General features: G+C 42.4%; 1 protein-coding gene across 3 annotated transcripts; it reads right to left on the bottom strand.

Moving 5' to 3' along the window:
* Positions 1-823: 823 nt before the first annotated feature.
* MRPS33 (mitochondrial ribosomal protein S33) lies at positions 824-17,683 on the bottom strand. 3 transcript variants are annotated; one of them, XM_033058357.2, is made up of 4 exons: positions 17,289-17,683; positions 15,108-15,270; positions 2,753-3,004; positions 824-1,163 (listed from the first exon to the last, which is right to left on the bottom strand). In XM_033058357.2, the coding sequence occupies exons 3-4, from the start codon at positions 2,965-2,967 to the stop codon at positions 1,058-1,060; spliced, it is 321 nt and encodes a 106-aa protein (XP_032914248.1). In that variant the 5' UTR covers positions 2,968-3,004; positions 15,108-15,270; positions 17,289-17,683; the 3' UTR covers positions 824-1,057. The 3 variants fall into 3 exon arrangements, with proteins under 3 accessions (XP_032914248.1, XP_032914247.1, XP_032914249.1); XM_033058356.2 differs by lacking the exons at positions 15,108-15,270; positions 17,289-17,683 and adding an exon at positions 5,239-5,343; XM_033058358.2 differs by lacking the exons at positions 15,108-15,270; positions 17,289-17,683 and adding an exon at positions 4,993-5,081.
* Between the last annotated feature and the right edge of the window lie 1,669 nt (positions 17,684-19,352).

Below are 19,352 nucleotides of genomic sequence, written 5' to 3'. Positions count from 1 at the left end.
AAGCACATTATAGTTGAGCAAAAATTCAAAGTAACTAAAATGATTTAAAATCAGAATAAGAGAGACACTCACCACTGCAGTACAGAGCACTGCATATAAAATGTTAACTTCTACAGCATTTTTTTGGCTGTGTAAAGAACTCAGGTGCTTCTCCCACAAAACTGCAAATTTCCTAAAATCAGCTTCTCTTACAGCTTAGAATGACTGGTAACATGAAGTAAGGACACTGAACAAAAACTAAGCAGCTCACCAGAAATGCCTTTTAACACAATCAGCACCTCTTCAATTAACAATCTTAGTGAGGTAGAGCTGTTGATGTTTAAAAATTTATGTAGATCCACTATGATAAAACCTCTACTGAATGCTAATAACAATGTTCATCATCTTAGGTAGCATTTCATACACATCTTCCAGGCAGAGTAAGTTTACTGTAAAAAAATTATTTAAAATTCATTATTACATATAATAGTTCCATTATTATATGGACTTAGTTAATATTTCAGTCTCTTCTGTTGTACTATCTGAAAGTTTAGGGTACAATGAGAGTGCTGTGGGCAGGCAGTGGTCTGGGAAGTATTGTCCAATGGAAAGCACAGAAGAACAGAATATAACAGCAACCTGAAAAACTTAAAACTTGAAAAAATAGCACTTGAGCTACCTGAAATTAAACTAATTATAACAGGTAAGATTGACAAGCAGCAGCAAGAAATCCTTGTGTTTTTGTGGCCACATGCAAAACAGTGTTGATATTAACACAAGAAAGTAAAACAGACAACAAAAAGCAAACGATTTCCAGATCAAGAAAAACTGAAACAGCTCCAGGTGGTTTCAAGAAAAAAACTGAGCACTCCTTTTTATTACTGTACTGTAATATACAGTATATTTGAAGTACAGAAACTCAAAACCAGTTAAACTTCAAAGACCCAAAAGCATTCCCAATGTGGAGTCCACTATGTCCCAGTGTGTTTCTTGTGCCCAACAGGCAGCTCACGTGCCAAGCCTTCTCCAGCCATTCCCCAGCATTTCCAGGGTAGTCAGTGACACTGTTCCAACAACACTACTTCTTCTTGAGAGCCCTCTTTCCTTCCCCCTTCTTTGGTTTTTCCTTGCCACGGAGCTTTTTCATTCGCCTCATCTCCTCCTTGAAGTCCTGATGCTCATCCCTAGATGGGGAAGAAGGAATAAAGTTTACTTTCTCTTGGTATGCAGAGATACAATAGTTCTTTGAACTATACGCTGGAAATGGAAAAAACCCCACAAAAATCAAAACTTTTTTTTTAAACTATGAAGTCCCTACTGAAGTTAGTTGCAATGTATTCCATGTTATTGCTGGCAGCATCACTGACTAACAACATGAAATATTTCCTCTGATACTTTGAGAACTAACAGGGTTGTCCTCAGAAACAAAGGGCATGTGCACATATGTATTATTTCAATTACATTTATGGATCCCCCTCGTTTAAATGAGCAGTAAAACACAAAAATCAGCAAGAGACAAGAATAAGATTTTCACCCTTGTTACCCAGCTGACAGCACATTGTGTTCCTGTGCTCAGGTCATTAGCTCCTAGGGAAACAGGGCCATGCTGAGCAGCAATTACAGCACATGGCACTGACTTTAGGAATGAGTTATGAAGATGGCATCAGTACTGGTAGAATCTTAATAAGAGAATAAAACAGGAGGATGAAGGGGCTGGCAGAGAGAATTAATTCTCAATCATTTTCTAGTAAGTTCTATTAATCTGCCCCTGTATTTTTTAGTGCAAAGTGATTTTCAAGTCATAACTGCATCCCACGTGGCCTAAGATGGCTGCACCGCTATTTTCAAACACAACTTCTCTAAATAGAAACAAAAAGCTTGTGATTACCAGCCCCATTAGTCTGATTCTTGATTACACATTTTTTTTCCTTCTAGCAACTCTCTGTATACAGAGCAGCTAGAGAAGGAATAGGGGAAGGAGAAGAGTAAAGAACATTAGCATCACATTGAGGCTGTCTGTGTAAACAGCCAGTCTAGAAAGTGTTGGCACACCCACCTAAATCAAGAGCATCCTGAATGCAATCCTTAAAGATTAGTATTGTCACACTAGCAACAGGTAATCTGTTTTGACTATACTGAGGGTTTGTAGCCTCACTTTTAAAGGTTTTTTTAGTGCTACCTGATTTAAGTAAAAGAACTGCATTTGACTCCTGCTGATGGTCTTCAGTAGTACAATTCCCCCGATACAGACCGTGGAAGTTAATTTAGAAATTAGACAACTGCTTTGAATGAAACTGAAAACAAGAAGACTATTTAAATCACATTTGAATTTATTTTGAAGAATAAGAAGGCCCTCTGGCCTAACAGAGACTTTGTCTCTTCTGAATTTTACTAATTAGCTGTTGAATGACTGGTGTTAACATCATCTCTGTGTAGCACATTCATGTGCCACATTCAGAATTACAGACTCATCTCTTGTCTATCAGAAAGCTTTCTTCTTTTCCCCACAACGCAAAAGCAGGAGTTATTTCTAAGGTAACTTCTGGCCCACAACTACACTCAAGTATTTCTCACAAAAAGTTCCACTTATGGTAGAAGTTAGATAGCAGTCACTTGGCTCTCCTTGCCCTCAGTGCAACAGTCAAGTGCCTATTTCCATGTGTACCATATTCAGAACTAAACATTCCTCCTCTTTCCCTTGAGGAAAAGAACTGCAACAAGACACTGCCACCCATCTCCAGTCCTGCTCCCACCCTACAAGCTCAGGAATTACCTGTAGAGGCCAAAGTAGCGGAGTTTCTTCATGAGGGCATAGTAGGTGTTGTGAGGGGGGTACCAGCTGTACACCTCCTCCCTCTTGGCCAGGGGCTGCTCACTGAACAGCTTCACCACCTTCATGGATTTGGAGTCAGTGGGCCTGACAACCTCACCAAATATCTGGGCGCTCAGCCGGGCCATGCGCAGGGCATAGCTGGAAACGTTGGACATCTCCCCAGGAACAGTGGGCACACACAGAGGGACCTTCCTGCAAAAGCAAACAGAAGAGCCACAACTCTTCAGATGGCTGAGTAGAACAAGCTATTCCAGAATTAAGGCAAACCAAAGAGTGTATCACACACTGATCACTCATCTGACATCACACATTGCTTGCATAAAATCAGTCTAATATTTAAGCATGTAACCCTGCACATAAAGAACATCTACATGAACTCAGGGACAATTCCCAGCCTACAGATAGCAATACCAACCATAAAAGTACCTCCACTGCACCATGACATACCATGGCTAGCACAGTTTATTTGCAGAACACACTCAGCTTGCCCAAGACAACCCTTAAATGCCAGCCACAGAACAACTGCAGTATGAGCTCTCCTAGAAATCACACCTGTGTGATACCACTGACTGTACAAAAGCACAAGGTAAAGCACCACTTGAACATACAGAGAAAACAACCTGGAAGTTTCTCACCCTATTTAAAACATTGTTATAATCCATTAAACAATGGGCTATAAATAATGTTTCTCTATATGAATCACACAGATCCTTCCAATCTCAATTCCCTTCCCTTGATCATCTCCATCAGCCTTTTCTCCATTCTCTTTTCAGTCTCTCACAATAACTATTCTTGAGAGCAAAACAGTCATTTACCCATGCCAGATTCTTTTTTCCAAGAAAATCCATCAGCAGCTTCCCACTCTTTTAGTCATCTCTCACCTAAACACCTCTACAATAAAAATGCCCCAAAGACAAAGTCATCGGTATCACGCCACCAGACAACATCCACTCTGCTAAAGTAGCAAGAGAAAGGTGCTCTCTCAGCTTTTCTAATCCTCCCCATTTTAAGTCTTTACTCTTTCTTTGCAGAACAGGCTGTAGTAGACAATAATAGGAAACCCATAACCCTGTATCAGAAGTAATATCTTGTCTGGTATTTTGCCTTTTTGAATGAGTGATTACATAAGTCTCCAGACAAATTAAGCTGGTTCATTCAAGAGCACGATACTGAGATTAAAGTTAAAAATCATTGTTTTAAAAAATATTGCACAGCTGATACCAGAATATGAGCATAACAAATTAAAGATCACAGATAGGAGTAATCATCAGGACAGTGCTAAGTCAACTTCAGTATGATTGCACAGAGCCTGTTGTTCTGTAACACGAGTTTGAAGTATTCATAACCTCACATACATACAGTTGCTCATTGGAGGACCTCCTTTGATTTACTCCTGTTAGCAAAGCATTCTAAAGGAAGCGGGGGGGGGGGGAAAATCAAGCATGAAAATAATAGGAGTAATTTGAGAAGAGAAAATAATGGAAAAAGTAACAAAAGCAAAGGCAAAGCATCAGAGACCTCGAGCTAAGGCAGTATGCCTAGTGCGAGAAGGCAGAAGCTCTTAAGTGATTGCAGGGCAGCACTTCAACGTCAGTTGCAGGGGGAAATGATCACTAAGTTTTGCTAAATCATCTGTTTCAGAACAGATATTCAGAACATCCAGTTCTAATGCCTACATTCAGAGAGAAAGCAGCAAACTGCCCTCCAAACTCTTAATCACACGATACCAAAAATAACTTTACCACCAGACTCAAACACACAATTTACTTAATCTCTACTCAGAGCAGCCTTAAAATGGAAACACCTTCAGCTCCTGAACAATGTACACCTGGGGTCTGAGCAACCTGATCTGAATCGCTACAGGAATTATTACAGCCCGAGCTAAGGCTGGAGACCTCCGATAATCCTTGGCCGACTAAAAACGCTTTGAGAAAGAAGCAAAGCAGAGGCTGCAGACTCCCAAGAGCCAGAGCCATCCAAAGCCTGTTCTGGGGTGATCCTGTGAGACGAAAGAACACTTTCGTTGTTGTCACCTCCAGCAAGGACATCTTCAGGATCGCCCACACCTAACCCAAACCCAGCCCTGCGGCTCCACCTGCTCCCGGCTCCCCTCCAAAGCCAAGCATTCCCATCCCGGGCTCCCTTATTTTTTATTCCCAGTCCACCAGCTTGTTTCGGACCGCTCCGTTCCAGGAGAACACTCTTCTGCCCGCGTTACTCCTGGGTTTTCCCAGCAGCACCGCAGGAAGACCAGGCCGCCACGGAGCCCCACCCGCGGCGCCGCCGCCTCAGGCCGCGCTTCCCTGCGGGACAGGAGAGCCGGGAAGCGCCCGAGGGCTGCGGCTCCCGGGAACACGGCCCCGCCCGGCACCCCCGAACCCGGGACCCCCGTTTAGCCCCGTTCAGCCCCGCTCGGCCCCTCTCACCCGCGGCCTGAGGAGCGGCGGCGCTGCCCGAGGGAGGCGGCGCGCACGGGTGACGTGAGGGGCGGCGCAGCGAGGGAGCCTCCTCCTCCTCCTCCTCTCTGCCTCTGCTATTTGGTCCCTGCTGCTGGTACGCTGGAATCACCGTCAGTCCTTCGTTGGAAAACTTTCCATGCCTTCTTTCGATGTACTTCTTTTCTTACAACTCTGACTCTTTTCCTTACAGGTAGCTCCACACAGCTCTGACTCCTCCTCTCCTCTCTGCATGACTGGCTAAACCCCAAACTCTCCCTTTCCCTACCCCGTCTGTCCCTTGAACAGCCCCATGTCCCTTCCTCCTCACAGCGCAACCAGCAAGCTCCATCCCAAACTGCAGCAAACCCTCAGTTTTACCTTGCCCACTCTTTTATAACATTCCCTCATTGGGCTGGCAAGGCTGTTCCCACTCCTCAGTAATCAGTACAACTGTAATTCATCAGGAGAGATTGCCTTCACTGTCCTTCCCACCTATCTTCCCGCACTCCCCGCACTCAGTGGCGGCTCCTCGGGTGCTGTCCCTGCGGTCACAGAGTCACGGAATCACAGAATATCCTGAGCTGCAGTCACAGAATATCCTGAGTTGGAAGTCACCCGCAAGGACCATCGTGTCCAGCTGTTCGCAGTACAACCCGAGATGTCACACACCATGAGAGGGTCACACCTGCTTGTGTCAAGAACGTTTTTGTTGGGACTCTCGTTTGTTTTCCTCCCTTTTGTAAGCAGCTTTGGAGTTACATGCTTAATCTAATAATGAAAATTGTAAAGCGGTTATCCTCATTAAAAGCTGATGACAAGTCTGCACAGAGCCTTATTCTTTGGTGTGAGATGTCCACAATGACACATCCAGTCAGCAGCCTCACTCCATTAGAACATGTGTTCAGGTTAATAAAACCAAGCTGGTTTTATCCTTGGGAGAAGGCTGGAGTTTACATAAAGAACTGAAATCTGGGTGTCTTGACCAGGCTGCAAACTGGGACAAATGTCAAAATCCAGTTTTAGTGAAAGGAGATGAAAGGGAGAGTTTGGGAGCCACAAATGTTTGCCATTCACTGTGTCTCCAAACCACTTGGAGAGATTGTTTCTCTACTCCTCAAATTCTGGGCATATTTCTCCTGTGCTCCTTGTCAACCTCATAACTTTTGCTTCTCTCCTGCTGCTTATTTTCAAAGATGGTTATTCAGCTGCATAAATATATCTGCCTGAGCAAATTTACCTTCACCATCTCAGTCTTTCAGCACAAGTGTCCTCTTGGTCCCTCAGTACTGGTGAAGGTGGTGAGTTGGTCACTCACCTTCCTGCCCCAAACCTGGAGTGGGATGTGTGCCCAGGGGAGCCCCTGAGGTGTGAGGATGGAGACCTGACCCTGCTGTGCTTCCCCTGGCACCCTTCTGGCCACTGTCAATCTCACTAGACATGAGCTTTCCCAGGGCTTAATTTATGCTAATTTTTAATCAGTGCCAGGAGGTGCTAAATCAGACTCTGTGCAAACATCTGAGTAAATGACAATTATGTGATTGCATTTATATGCCAAACGTGTAATGCCATCGAAGGAGGAAATTGGGTTTGTCTGGCTTGCCCTGTTTTCTAGAAGAGGAGAATCTGCCAAGCATTGAACAAATTGTTATTTTGTCATCCTTCCTTGATTAATTTTCTGTCCCCTTTTCCATGCTTGTCACAGGCAGAGCAGTCTCATGACCTGGGCAACCCAGTCCCCTTTCTTGTCCTTTTTGAACATTGGCACGATCCTCTAATTTCTTTGTATTCCTGACCTAGAGGAAGGTGTCCCTGCCCATGGCAGGGAGGGGTTGGAACTAGATGATATTTAAGGTCCCTTCTGACCCAAGCCTTTGTATGATTCTGTGATTATTAAGAATTAACATTCATGAAATTTCTTTAACCAGTTATTCAAACACTGTCATGTAAAAGTTCTCTAGATATCCTAATTTTAAATGTTTGCTCTAGTAGATCTTGCCTACCATATTCATTACTGACTAATGGATGGAAAAGGGCTTCTTTTTTCTTTTTCCCTACAAGATAAGAAAAGTGTCTTTTTCCTAATCTTCCTAAGGAGGAAATAGAGGGTTTTAGCATTTCTGTGCTGTTTTACCATCTCTAGACATACTCACCAGCATTTTTGCACCCTTCATTTTACTGTCTGTAGTCAGACCATTTATGCTTTTTCTGTAGTCTTCCTTTTTTGTATTAACAGAACATTTTTTTCCTGTATTTTTGCCTTTCTACACTGTTCTATACAATGCTTTTAACTTCTGAATGTTTCCTTCACCTTGCTGCTGAGACAAAGTTGTCCTTCAGCCAAAATTGGCCATTTTGTTAATTAAGCAATCATGACTTTATGGAGTAAGATCATAAGTATTCTCATTTACATTTCTGTCTCTATTTTTGAATCACAATTTTCTCGTCATTTCTCCCATCTTGACGGAGAAGGTCTTTCTGAAGCATCTCTCTGTTTGTGTGTGTGTGTGTGTGTGTGTGAGAGAGAGAGAGGGGGCAGGGGGAGAGAGAGACAATTTTCCTGACTGGGACTGTCCTTTGTCCTTGTTACAACAACTGTCCTTGCTATAACCAAATTATGATTGCTGGCTCCTAAACAACCATCCCCTTTTTGTTCCATGATTAAGTTGTTTAAACATTGTGAGTTCAAAAATACTTCTTCCATGCAGACTGGAATAACTTCTGTCATAGAAAAAAAGTTTTTGGAAAGTGTAATGAGATGAAACTTCTGGTTTTTGGGGCTTTTTCCTCATACAGCTTCAAACTGAGAAAGAATTCTGGTACCTTGGATGGATAAGCAAAGTGATTCTCTGCAGGCATCCCCACTCCATTTCACCCCTCCTCAACAGGGTTAGTTGGAACAAGTTACTGTCTCTGCATCTCTAAAATAATGATGGTGGTTTCATATGCACTCTTACCTTCTCAATCTTCAAATTTCTTCATTTATGTTAAAGGATTGGGGCAAAATATTTTAATACTCCATTTTGGTAAATCATCCTGCCTGATTTAGTAGTTACATCAGTTCAATCTCATTCCTTCCTCCTCATCAATGAAAATAATTTAACTTACATTTTATCCACAATCTGAAAACTGGGGAAAACATCTTCCTCTTTCCCTCAAAGTATTTTTGCTGCCTATACTAGCAGGCTCCAGCAGGGCCTTTTTGGTGTGGTGGAAGCACAAATATGAAAAGGTCTGCATTAGTTACATTTTTCTGCTTTTGCTCAGTTGTTTCTCCTGGCAACCATTACTATCATTAAGTCAAAATGTGCACTTACAAGACCCTATTTCTGTCACTGGAGCTCTGTTGTTGCTGTGGTTATGAGGAGAATTGCTTGCAGAGCACCCAGCCAGGGTTAGCGTGCCAGTAAGGCAGCATGCAGACACTCAGGATGGAAAATCAGGGTCACATCAGTCAGCAAAACAACTTAACACATCTGCAAATTTGCAGAGACAGACAATGATCTGGTTTGCAATCCATGGACCCAAAAAGTCTTGCTCACTTTATCTGTCACACTATGTCTCCCTATGGTCTGCCAGGGAATGCAAACTCAACATCTCCACTCTGAGGTCTTCAGAGTCCAAACGAGACTTGGCATGCTAAGGGAATGGAAGGATGCAGCAGAGACTGACTGCAAGAATGGATGGGTCTGTGATGAGCTGAATTCAGTGGACATGTTGTTAGATCCTTCTGAGCTTTTCATTGCAAGCAGAGCAAAGTGTTTGGACTTGCTATGAGGATGGGTGATATAAAAGAGTGGGTCAGCTAATTCAGAGTAAGTTGTAGCTGGGGTTGGAGACTCAGAGTCTGCTGCAGTTTGGGATGGTGGCTGCTGGTTGTGCTGTGAGGAAGAAGGGATAGGTGGTTGTTCAAGGGGCAGACAAGGTAAGAAGATGTGTGAGGGACAGACAGGTTTAGGTGGCTGGGTAAGGGATAGATTTGGGTTAGCCAGTCATGTAGAAAGAAAAGGGAAACTTGCAGAGATGAGAGAAGCAGTCAATGCTGTGTGAAGCTGCCTGTAAGAAAAAGAGTCAATGCTGTGTGAAGCTGCTAATAAAGGAGGCAGAGTTGTGTGGAGCTGCTTTTGAGGAAAGGAGTCAGAGTTGCCTGAGAGAAGTTCATTGGGAGAAGGCATAAAAAGTTTTTAATGAATGATTGGTGTTGGTGTCATTCTGGCCTGTCTTGACATAATTGCTGCAGAAAGGAGTTAAAGGAGAGTGAGTTGACAATAAAAGACAACATGGGCATTCTCTCTATAGGGACTGTTGTGGTGGAAAGTAATGAAGGGACTGGAGAGACATTCATGGAACACATGCAAAGCAGCTAAAAAAAAAGAGGAAGAGAGCTCATGATAAAGTACAATAAAGACCTTTTTACAAATACTTGGCAGTGATTTTGTTTACAGTTAGATTGTTTGATCAAGAGCAATCTGGAATTGTTTATCTAGCTAATTCATCTTGTGTATGTGTTTTAGTTATAACCAGTTATAGTTATAGTTTAGTTATAAAGCTGAATGACATCTTTAGGGAAAAATATTGGTAAAATGCAGCACTTCATCCATTGTTTGTCCTGAGAAGGTAAAGGTATACTCAGAAAGAAAAAAAGATCATAGTGACAGTTTGCTCATTGGTGCTCGTTTATTGACATTGAGAGGAAAGAAGCATCTGAAGTTGGATCATTTGATCTTGGAAATGAGGCATTTGGGCAATACCTGTATGACAAAGTGATCAGCTTCCCTCCTATGCTCAGAACTATCATGCTGTAACATGATCTGTAACAATTTCTGGTTGCAAATACTGACATAAGGGAACAAAATCATCTGAGTAAGTAGAAAGACCCTCTGAGCATTTGGTAAAGCTGCATTGGCTACATATGTGTTTAGAAAGAGTTTGTTATTCATTATGTGTTTGTGATTAATTGGCAGACTTCAACTGTATTTTGTAGCACAGTGATTCGTGCTGAGCCACGGAGACATCTGAATTGCAAATCCCTCTGGAGAGAAATGTGTGGTGTTAAGAGACTGACAGACTTTGGGTGGGCATTTGAAGGATATTTTGACTTTCAAGTAACTCATCAAACTAATGCCAGAGTGGAATCCACAAAGATGTCACTATTAAGATGTCACTTCTCTTTAGACTGAGGAGAAGGGATATTTCTTAGTGGTTAGATGAATAGTTTGGGATCTTGGGGTTTTTTTGCAACTCCTTTGCTAACTCACTGGATGACCTTCAGCAAGTTAATTAACCTGTCTGCCATTTCATCCCTCTGTAAACTGGGGAAAATAATGTCTGCTTCAGAAATGGGTTTGAAGATTAATTGATTCTTAGAAAATGCTTCAGCTTCCCCGTGTGAAAAACATAGTACAGAAGTGTTGTTTTTACTTTACTAACAACATGCACGTAAAACTTTTAAAGGCAACAGTAACAAAGACAAATTTTTTTTTGCAGGAACAGAGGATTGCAGAGGGGAGGAAAAAAAGGAAAAAAAATGTTAAAATGACAGAATCAGCAAAAGAGAAGAAATAATGGAGCTATCTGGCTCACTGCTGATAAAAGCTCTTGCAGTTTCTCTTCCATCATTCCTTGCAACACTCATCAAGAGGGACATCCACCAAGCCTTCAAATGGGGTCAAAGAGCTGTTCATCTCTAATTCTGTTTGACCAAGTGTGAAAACAGAGTGAATAAAAATGTTCCAGCAATAGAATTTTCAGGCATACATCAATCTCTTAAACATAAAATCCAAGGGAATTAGTTGGGTCAGTTTGAGTTCACATTTCTGTTTCTTCAAGTTGAACTCTTTTCAAGGTACTGTCTTGGATCTAGACCTCTTGGCTTTGTGAGCTGGTGGTTCCCCTGAGTTTCAGCAGATTTTGATTTTGCATCCCTTTTGACCTCTGTGGTGCATTTCAACCTGCATGTTTTCCTGGTTTAAGTCCCTTCTTGTCTTAGGATATCTTGACCAGCGCTGATGACAGGATACATGGTTAGGTCTTTGGGAGCACTCTGGCTGCTTTGATTTCTGAGTCAGCAGATTTTTCCAAGATCTGGCTGGACTCCCAGCTACCCAGTCATTTCAGTAGTGCTCTTTGTAGAGCTAAAAATCATTGATCAACCTTTCCCTCTCTTTCTGTCTTTTGAAGGCAGAGTTATGGAAACAAATAATAATTTTGGTTTTAGTTTGGAGTTCTTTGCTGCAGTCCTGGTGGGTGACATGAGGCTGCTGTTAGTTATGTAACCAGAGCTGCTCTCTGTTTTTGAATTTTCCTGTCTAGAGAATGATAATCAATCCTGCATGCACTTCTCAGCCTCTGTTACTTCAGCCTATCAAGACATTCTGCAGAGGCTTTTTTTGGTTCAGTTCTTTCTCTCTGACCTTGCTAGTACCCAGGCTGAGTAAGTTGGGCTCCTACACATGATTTGTGGACATTTTTCCTGAGAAAAATTTCTTCTTCAGATTTTATGTCTCTGAGTCCCAAATTTGGTTTTTTGTTTGTTTGGTTGTTTTTTTTTTGTTTTGTTGTTTGTTTGAGGTTTTTATTTTCTTTTTTGTTTGGGTTTTCGGGGTTGGTTTTTTTTTTTTTTTTTTTTTTTTTTGTTTGTTTGTTTGGGTTTTGGATCCTTGGGAAATTTTGTTCCTTAGTCCTGGAAACATTATTTCTCTGGAAACAAGTAAGTTCTTGCAGGCAGTGTTTGGTGGGTACTTACTGGAGACCTTTGCAACAAAGGGGAATAAATACCTGTCTTTCATGGCCCAGGAGTTTTCACTGCAACAACTTCAGAGTAGAAGGTGTAATTGTGGTATCATAGTTCTAAAGCTTGAGGCAGGGAATTGAACTGCACAAATGGATGAACTCTGAATAACCAACTACAGTAATTTCACGAATACAAGCCGCAGCAATATGACAAAAATTTTAGTGGAAACCCGGAAGTGCGGCTAATAGTCGGGGGCGGCTAATATGTGAATAATTTTCTGACATTTACAACCCCAGACGTGCCAGCCAGGGCACCGAGCCAAGCACCTGCCAGTAAAAGCCGGCATTCCGCAATTGTTACAGTGTTACCGTGTTGCCCTGGCTCCCTGCAGGCAGCCATTGCTGCGGCCCGGGGGGGAAGGGGAAGCCCGCGCAGCCATTGCCGCGGCCCAGGGAGGAGGTGGGGTGCTTTGTCTGCCGCTGGCGCCACGGGCGCGGGAAAGCTCCGTCCCTGCCCGCCGCCGGCGCCACGGGCGCGGGAAAGCTCCGTCCCCATCCGCCGCCGCTGCTGTAGGAGCGGGGGAAGCTCCGTCCCTGCCTGCCACCGCGGGGCAGCGCCGACCCGGGGTGACCGAGCCCAGTGGCAGCGGCGGCCGGCCCCGAGCGGCAGCACCGGGCTGGGCCACCTGGCCCCGTCAGCGGCCCCTAGCGGGCCGAGCCTGCACAGCCTTAGCTCAGCCAGTAAACCCCGCCCTCCCGCGGTTCTGTTACTAATTGCACGCGGGTCCTCGCTGCGAACGACAGAGCGGCTTATATTCGGGTGCGGCTTATCTATGGACAAAAACCGAAATGTTTGCCAACACCCAGAGATGCGGCTTATACTCAGTGCGGCTTGTATTCGTGAATTTACTGTACTTTATTTTGATGTAAATATACTTGGTGATAATAAATGAAGAGAAGTAAACACAAAACTGTTGGAGATGGCACATGCTTGTATCTAAATACAGAATTTATCATCCTAGATGTCAGCTGCTTTTACATCAGCATACAATGTATTTTTTTACACCTTTTTTTTAAAAAAAAAATTTAAATTATTTTACTCTGCTGGGACTTCACAGCCAAATAGGATAGATGAAGACTGAAGTCCTGCTTCCAAAAGGGAGTGCTTTTAGAGTATATGGTTTTTTCCAAGCAGGTGCTGGTTTTTGTTTTGCTTACTGGTTTTCCCTCCAGATGCTTCTGTGATGGTTTATGATCTATGAATTCTGACTTTTAATTAATAATTATTTTTCTTTTGTGACTTAAAGAAGCAATGAATTTAACTGGTAGCTGTTGTGATACACACATTATGAAACCCTACGTTATCCGCCTATGAACGCTGTGGCACTGTCTTTCACTGGATTAGTTCACAAAACACTGCTGATAGAAACCATGTCCAAAAATCTCTGGGAATGACCAATGTATTCTGAAATCTGTCAGAAGTTTAGGGAAGGTTGTTCAGTGTGTCTTGCCATGTCAGGCAAACTAAAAGTACTGCAGATGTACCTTTCCATGAGACTGTTTATATGCACTGCATATTGATGCAGTACAGAAAACCCAGAATTAATCAACTTTTAATATATTGAAGATCAATGTGTTAGATGTAACTTTAAGAATAAAAGCCACTCCTTACCAAAAATATGTTTATTTTTGGCAGACAGAGGTCTGAGTTTTTGCTCTCAGTCAGTACTCTTTGGCCCTAGTATCTCATCTCTGCCATCCTGGATTCTTCTTGCTATTTCTATAAGAGTCACAAGATCTATGAATTTTAATGAAGTGATATCTCCTGTTTACAGCTCAGCCCAATGGTGGTGATGCTAAGAGCCATCTTGCTTTTGTAGCTGGCTTTAAGGCAGCAAGTGACCTTGCTGTACAACTGCATTCAGAGCAATGTCACCTTCCTCACTGCAGCAGGAAATGGGTTTTTCCTCTAGCAGGATTTTGGGTAGGAGGCTGGGCTTGATGTATCCAAAAGGTAAACAGGGGAAGCAGAGATGGGCTTGAATTCAACAGCAGTCCTCATAACAAAGCTTTTGGGGAAACAGCTCTGTGGAAGCCTGTCCAGCTCAGAGGAGAAGTTGTAGAATATGATGTTGACTACCATGCTGGCAAGACAGTAAGCAGGACAGACTGGCTGCTGTGATCTCAGAGGGCAGCATATTGGAGTTGAATCTCTGCTTCTGAAAGCTGGGGCTAAGATCTCTTTTCTGTTGTAGGAAGATGAATTTGAAAGAACCTTGAGGGCTAAATATTGCCCTTGTGCTTTAGCTGAGTTGTCTCCCAGCAGAACTTTCTCTTTCTATGGGGGCATACACCTGTGTAGATCAGGCCATTTCTTTTTCTTTAAAACTTTCGTTTTTCTCCTTTGTTATTAGAAACACTTGAGTGTCTACCCAGGACTCAAGACAGAAATGGCTTTCCCTGGTATTTGAATTCAAAACTCAACATGTGCAAGGTGTCACATTTAGATCCTACCACATGGCTGAAAAAACCAAAACTGTTGGCAATACCTTCAGAGGTGAAGTGATATTTCCCAAGTTCTTCTGCAGTTTACCACAGTGCCCCTAGACCCTCAGGCTGTGTGGAGGCTGTGCAGGGGTTCAGGGATAATGTTTGAATTAGGCTGAGTTTGCCTACCTGGCCTTACTTTCTGTACCTTGCAGCTCTGCTAAACTTCAACTGCTTGGGCTGAGATTTTCCAAGCATGATGTCCACACTGGGCAGTTTGGGGAAAAGTTTTGTTTAAAATAGTTCATTCTTGTTTTGCCTGAGCTTAAAAGCATTCCTGGAGATGTTCTCACGAGGAGCAGTGATTATCATGCATAGCCATGTCCACAGTGCAGCCTTGGGTTGTTAACAGTGATGTGGTTTTGACAGTTGACAGCTAAATAATGAAGAGTAAATTTTAACGGGAGGAAGCAATTTTAGTGAAAAGCCAACAGCCTTTTGTTTTGTCTTTGGAAAAACAACATTATACAGTGGTTCTTTTTATCTGTGTACTGTCTTTTACTGGTCTCTATGTGAAGCCATGTAGTGACAGCCATTCCCTCTGCTTTATTGAAAAATAAGTTCTAGAACTTGTCACCTACCTGTCCTTCTACCTTCTGCCCAGCAATTCATTTTACTTTCTCCAAAACCAAATTTGTTCTTTTGATGGTATGCTCCATTCAGCTCCTGACCTCTGATCAGTTCTGCCTCAGCTCCTCTGTGCTTCCCCTGTTCATCACCACCTCAGGTCAGTAGATGAAGACTCTAAGAAAAACACCAGAATAAATATTGCCTGTGGACTGCAATTCACTTGTGACTTGTGGTCATGAGGTAAAATACATTATCACATCCTGCTTTCTACCCAGATTCAGTTTTCATTCATGGTATATGACAGGTGAACCAGGACTCTGCATGGTGGCTGTTTGCTGGACAGTTTGGTGGCTGAGTAGTCAGCCTAGCAGATGAGGACAGGCGGGAAAAATCATGATCATGGACATTTAAATTGAAATTGAAAATTGGATTTTATTTCATCCTTTGACATTTACTGTTATGAAGCTTGATGACTCAAAAAAATTAATTTCTTCCCGATTTCTGTCTATGTGGTCCCCATTTTCTGTGTATCCAGTTTCAGTCATCAATGACTACTTTGTGGAAGTACTGCCCACTGTACCTAGAGCAAAAGGGGCTGTGAGCTGTTCTCTGAGTGCTTAAGGTGCTAATAACTCTGGAAGTTTAGTTTCCACGTTCCTTTATTGGAATACCCAAAATACACTGACATGTTTGAAAATACTGCCTTTTATCTCTGTCCCTCAGCAGGGAGCTGTGAAGATAAGTTCCTTGATGTTTGTAAAAAAACCCCAGCCCTGCAACATTACAATTAGAGTACCACTGTAGAAAAGCCCATGAGGAAATTAATCATTCTGTATGCAATGCAAGATCTGGATGCTCTGCAATAAATAGTACATGCACCACACATTGGATGATAAGGATAGGAGCAAATTTGAATAACATTCATTAAGTGAGCGACATTCATCCTTTGCACTGTAAAAAATGGGAGACCCATGGAAACAAAAATCATGCTATTAAAGATTGTATCATAGTGTGTTTGCAGGCTGGGCAAATTAATGCCCTGTGGGTGATCTCAAATCTGACGTTCACTAACTTGCTTAACTTGGCAATCCAAATGTTTGGGTTTTTTGGGGTTTTTTTTGTTTGGGTGGTTTTTTTTAAATTATTGTTATTAGGGAGAGCAAAACTAATCTCTTTGGGGAGTTGCCAGTGGAGAGGGCAGAGGACACCCAGCTAGGTGCTGCTGTGTGCAGCTAGATATCAGTGTGTGCACAGCTATGCATGAGTGTGTAGACAGCTGTGTGCCTCTTCTGTGTGTGTATGTGTGTGGCTGGCCCATGTTTATGCAGCTGGCTGATGCTTCCCTTTGATAAACTCTTCTTCTATTAAAAACAATAAATAGGAAGGACTTTGACAACTGGTTAACACCTGGGGTTTAGATTACAAACTTTTATATATTTTGTGGTTCAGATCTTCCTTTATAGAGCCTCTGCTTGGTTCTGAGTCGCCTGAACACCCAAAATCCGTTTGAATGATGGCTCAAGTGTTTGTGGGAGTTATCATTAGATGCTTTTGTGGTAGCATCTTTTATGGCTGCGTTATTAGAAGGGCTGACATGCTGAGGATTCACAGAGACCAGTATTCAAGGTGCACTGGAATGATAAAAAATATTAGTAGATATAATTTGTTATATCTATGTTTGGTTTGATTACTGTCTTGTGTTTAAAATCCTGTAATTAGGGCAGCGAACTGCCTCCAGAGCCAGTAGAGCTTGAGGTAATACAACACTAGGACAAGCTCCTTTGACTTCAGTGGGTGATTCTTTACAAAGAGTGAAGGCTGGAGCCCATGTAAATTAAACATTACCTCTGGGGAGCTGAAGATCACAGAGAGAGCAGGGAAATACTGAGGGTCATCTCTCCCTGTTGAGTAACCGAATTATAGAAATATAGATCCCTGGGAATGGGCAGCACCTTGACTTGCTCGATCCCCTCCCCCACTAGATGGCACTGAATTCTTTTTCTTTAAACGAAAAAAAAAAAATAAAATGAAGGAAGGAAAATATGGTGGAGGTCATTTTGATGTATAAAAGACCCCCCAAAAAAACCAAAGCAAAAGACCCTCCCCCCCAAAAATGGACCAAGAAAAGCAAATTGCATTTGCTGTGTCCATTCACTCTCCCCTTCTTCCCCCCAGACCCCACCTCTGGGTACCTCTGCACGGGCGCTCGCTTTGCTTTTGTGTCTGGAGCTCTCGGGAGAGGCGCTGGGCGATGGTGGCTGGAGGATGCTCGGGAGAGAGGAAACGATGCTGGGAGGGACTGGAAAGGAGACTGGCCCTGGCCGGAGGATATCCTGGCTGTATCCTGGCTGGAGGATGCTTTCCGTAGTGAGCTCTAGCAGGCAGCGCACGGCTCGGCACCAGGAATTGGTTCGGAACACACTCACCGGGCTGCTCTCCTCTGTCCCATGCCTTCAGACATTTTTCCTGAGCACCCGTGTGCTCTGGCTTTCTCCCTGGCTCACTGAAATCGTAACCCGCAGAAAAGAGAGCCTCAGCTTTCAATCCATGGCTGAAACTGCATTTTCACTCCCTGATTCATTTTAAACCCGTGAATTAGCTGCCTGTGCTGAGATGCCCTTAATTCACAGTCAGGAGCAGTTTCCATGTGTGCATGGAGGGGCTGTGGTTTTTTTTTTATTTTTATTTTTTTAATGTCTTTCTTCCAGCTTGCATTCATTGCAAGATTGACAAGGATTGGTTTTTTTTTCCCCTGTAGTGAGGCAGAGGTGAGGTGGGAGGAAGAGAATTTAATAATGATCTGTTTGTGCTGAGAAGGGGCTGTGTACTAGAGACATAGGGAAGGTTCCCAATGCCTGCAGCAAGTAATATTTCAACTCCCTGGGAAAAAAGAGAATAATAAGGATGGAGAAAAATGTTCAATGCAAAGAGTTAAAGAGGGGCTAAAATCCAACAATTTCTCTTACAATTATATGTTTAAGGTGACTTGCAGAAAGATGTAGACTGCATCTAATAAAGCTACAAAGGCAAGCAAAAAAAAAAAAAAAGCATAGAAACTGCCACTGAAATGCTTTTTCAGAGGAAAAGATAAAACCTGGAAATGAACATCAATTTTTGGCTTTTTAAAATCCATGCTTAAGAATGAGAAGAGGGAACAAGTCTGGCATTTCCAAGTACAAAAGTCCTCCTTTCCCAAACTGTCCTGCTGTCTTGGAGAGTGACGGGAAAACCTGGCACCTGAACCTCCCTGGGTCCAACCAAATCTTGGCTCTTTGGACTATAATCCTAATGTTTAACAAGAAATAAATGTAGGTGTCAATCCATTATATGATTTTCCCATCTTCTCACATATCTTTGGGCAGTATCATGAGAAAAAACAGTTCTAGTAGCCAGGTCCTCTATTCTACTCTTAGTCCCAGTCTCCCAACTCTATCTAAACTGGATGTTTAGACATAAAACAGTTTTGTTTTCCAGTTCAATCTAAATAGAGAATAAACATAGCAGCCTCTTGCACTTAAACAGAAAATCCAACAATCACCCAAAAATTGAGTTGGTAAAATTAGACCTGTTCCCTGTTCTCATCCTTCAGCTTGGGACTTGATGCTAAAAATTGACAAAGAAATCCAGGTGCACTTTCATCTCTGTGTGGGTGTGATATGAGAAACCTGTTCGTCATCATCTCATAGGAGCCAACAACGTTTTGGCCACAAAACTCTATAACTTTATCTCTGAACAGACAACAAGTATGGCTGCTCCAGGCCCACTGTACCATCTAATTCCTTTTATCTACTGACATGTAGTTACTTGAGAAATCCAGTTATAGAAGTGGATCCATCTGTGCTGAACTATTTTTTAAAAAAAATGGTATCCTTAAATATTGGTGGCTATTATTAACAACAAAGGGAAGTTACTGCTAAAAAATTTAGACTAGTCCCTATTTTCAGTAGAACTCTTAACTTTACCAAGAGCTTTCCAGATAGAGTGAATATTCATAACACAACATTGAAATTTTACACTAAATCTGTTTCAGTAGATGTGGATTATTGTAACCTTTATGATTCAGATGACTGATTTTTCTTTGCCAATTTTATAATCCTGCCAGGTGGTTAGAGAATACAATATATTTCACACCAAAAATGGTTTAATGACACAGATACTCTTCCACAGCTGCAAATCCCAGTTGATACGGGTCCTGGTTATGCCAGGTAAAATGGGAGATGTTTTGTTTTTTCAATAATACAATTTGGTTTGGTGCC

Source organism: Catharus ustulatus, chromosome 4 (assembly GCF_009819885.2).
Source record: "Catharus ustulatus isolate bCatUst1 chromosome 4, bCatUst1.pri.v2, whole genome shotgun sequence".
NCBI classification, from domain to species: Eukaryota; Metazoa; Chordata; class Aves; order Passeriformes; family Turdidae; genus Catharus; species Catharus ustulatus.
The sequence above is the reverse complement of the archived record's forward strand: the minus strand, read 5'-3'. Positions and strand labels throughout refer to the sequence as shown.

Bases quoted from the DNA above. Each gene is read 5' to 3' on its own strand.
- MRPS33 (XM_033058357.2), bottom strand. From the start codon at position 2,967: ATGTCCAACGTTTCCAGCTATGCCCTGCGCATGGCCCGGCTGAGCGCC. The intron at 1,164-2,752 runs GTAATTCCTGAG...TTCCCCATCTAG, and splicing joins CGCTACTTTGGCCTCTACAG to GGATGAGCATCAGGACTTCA.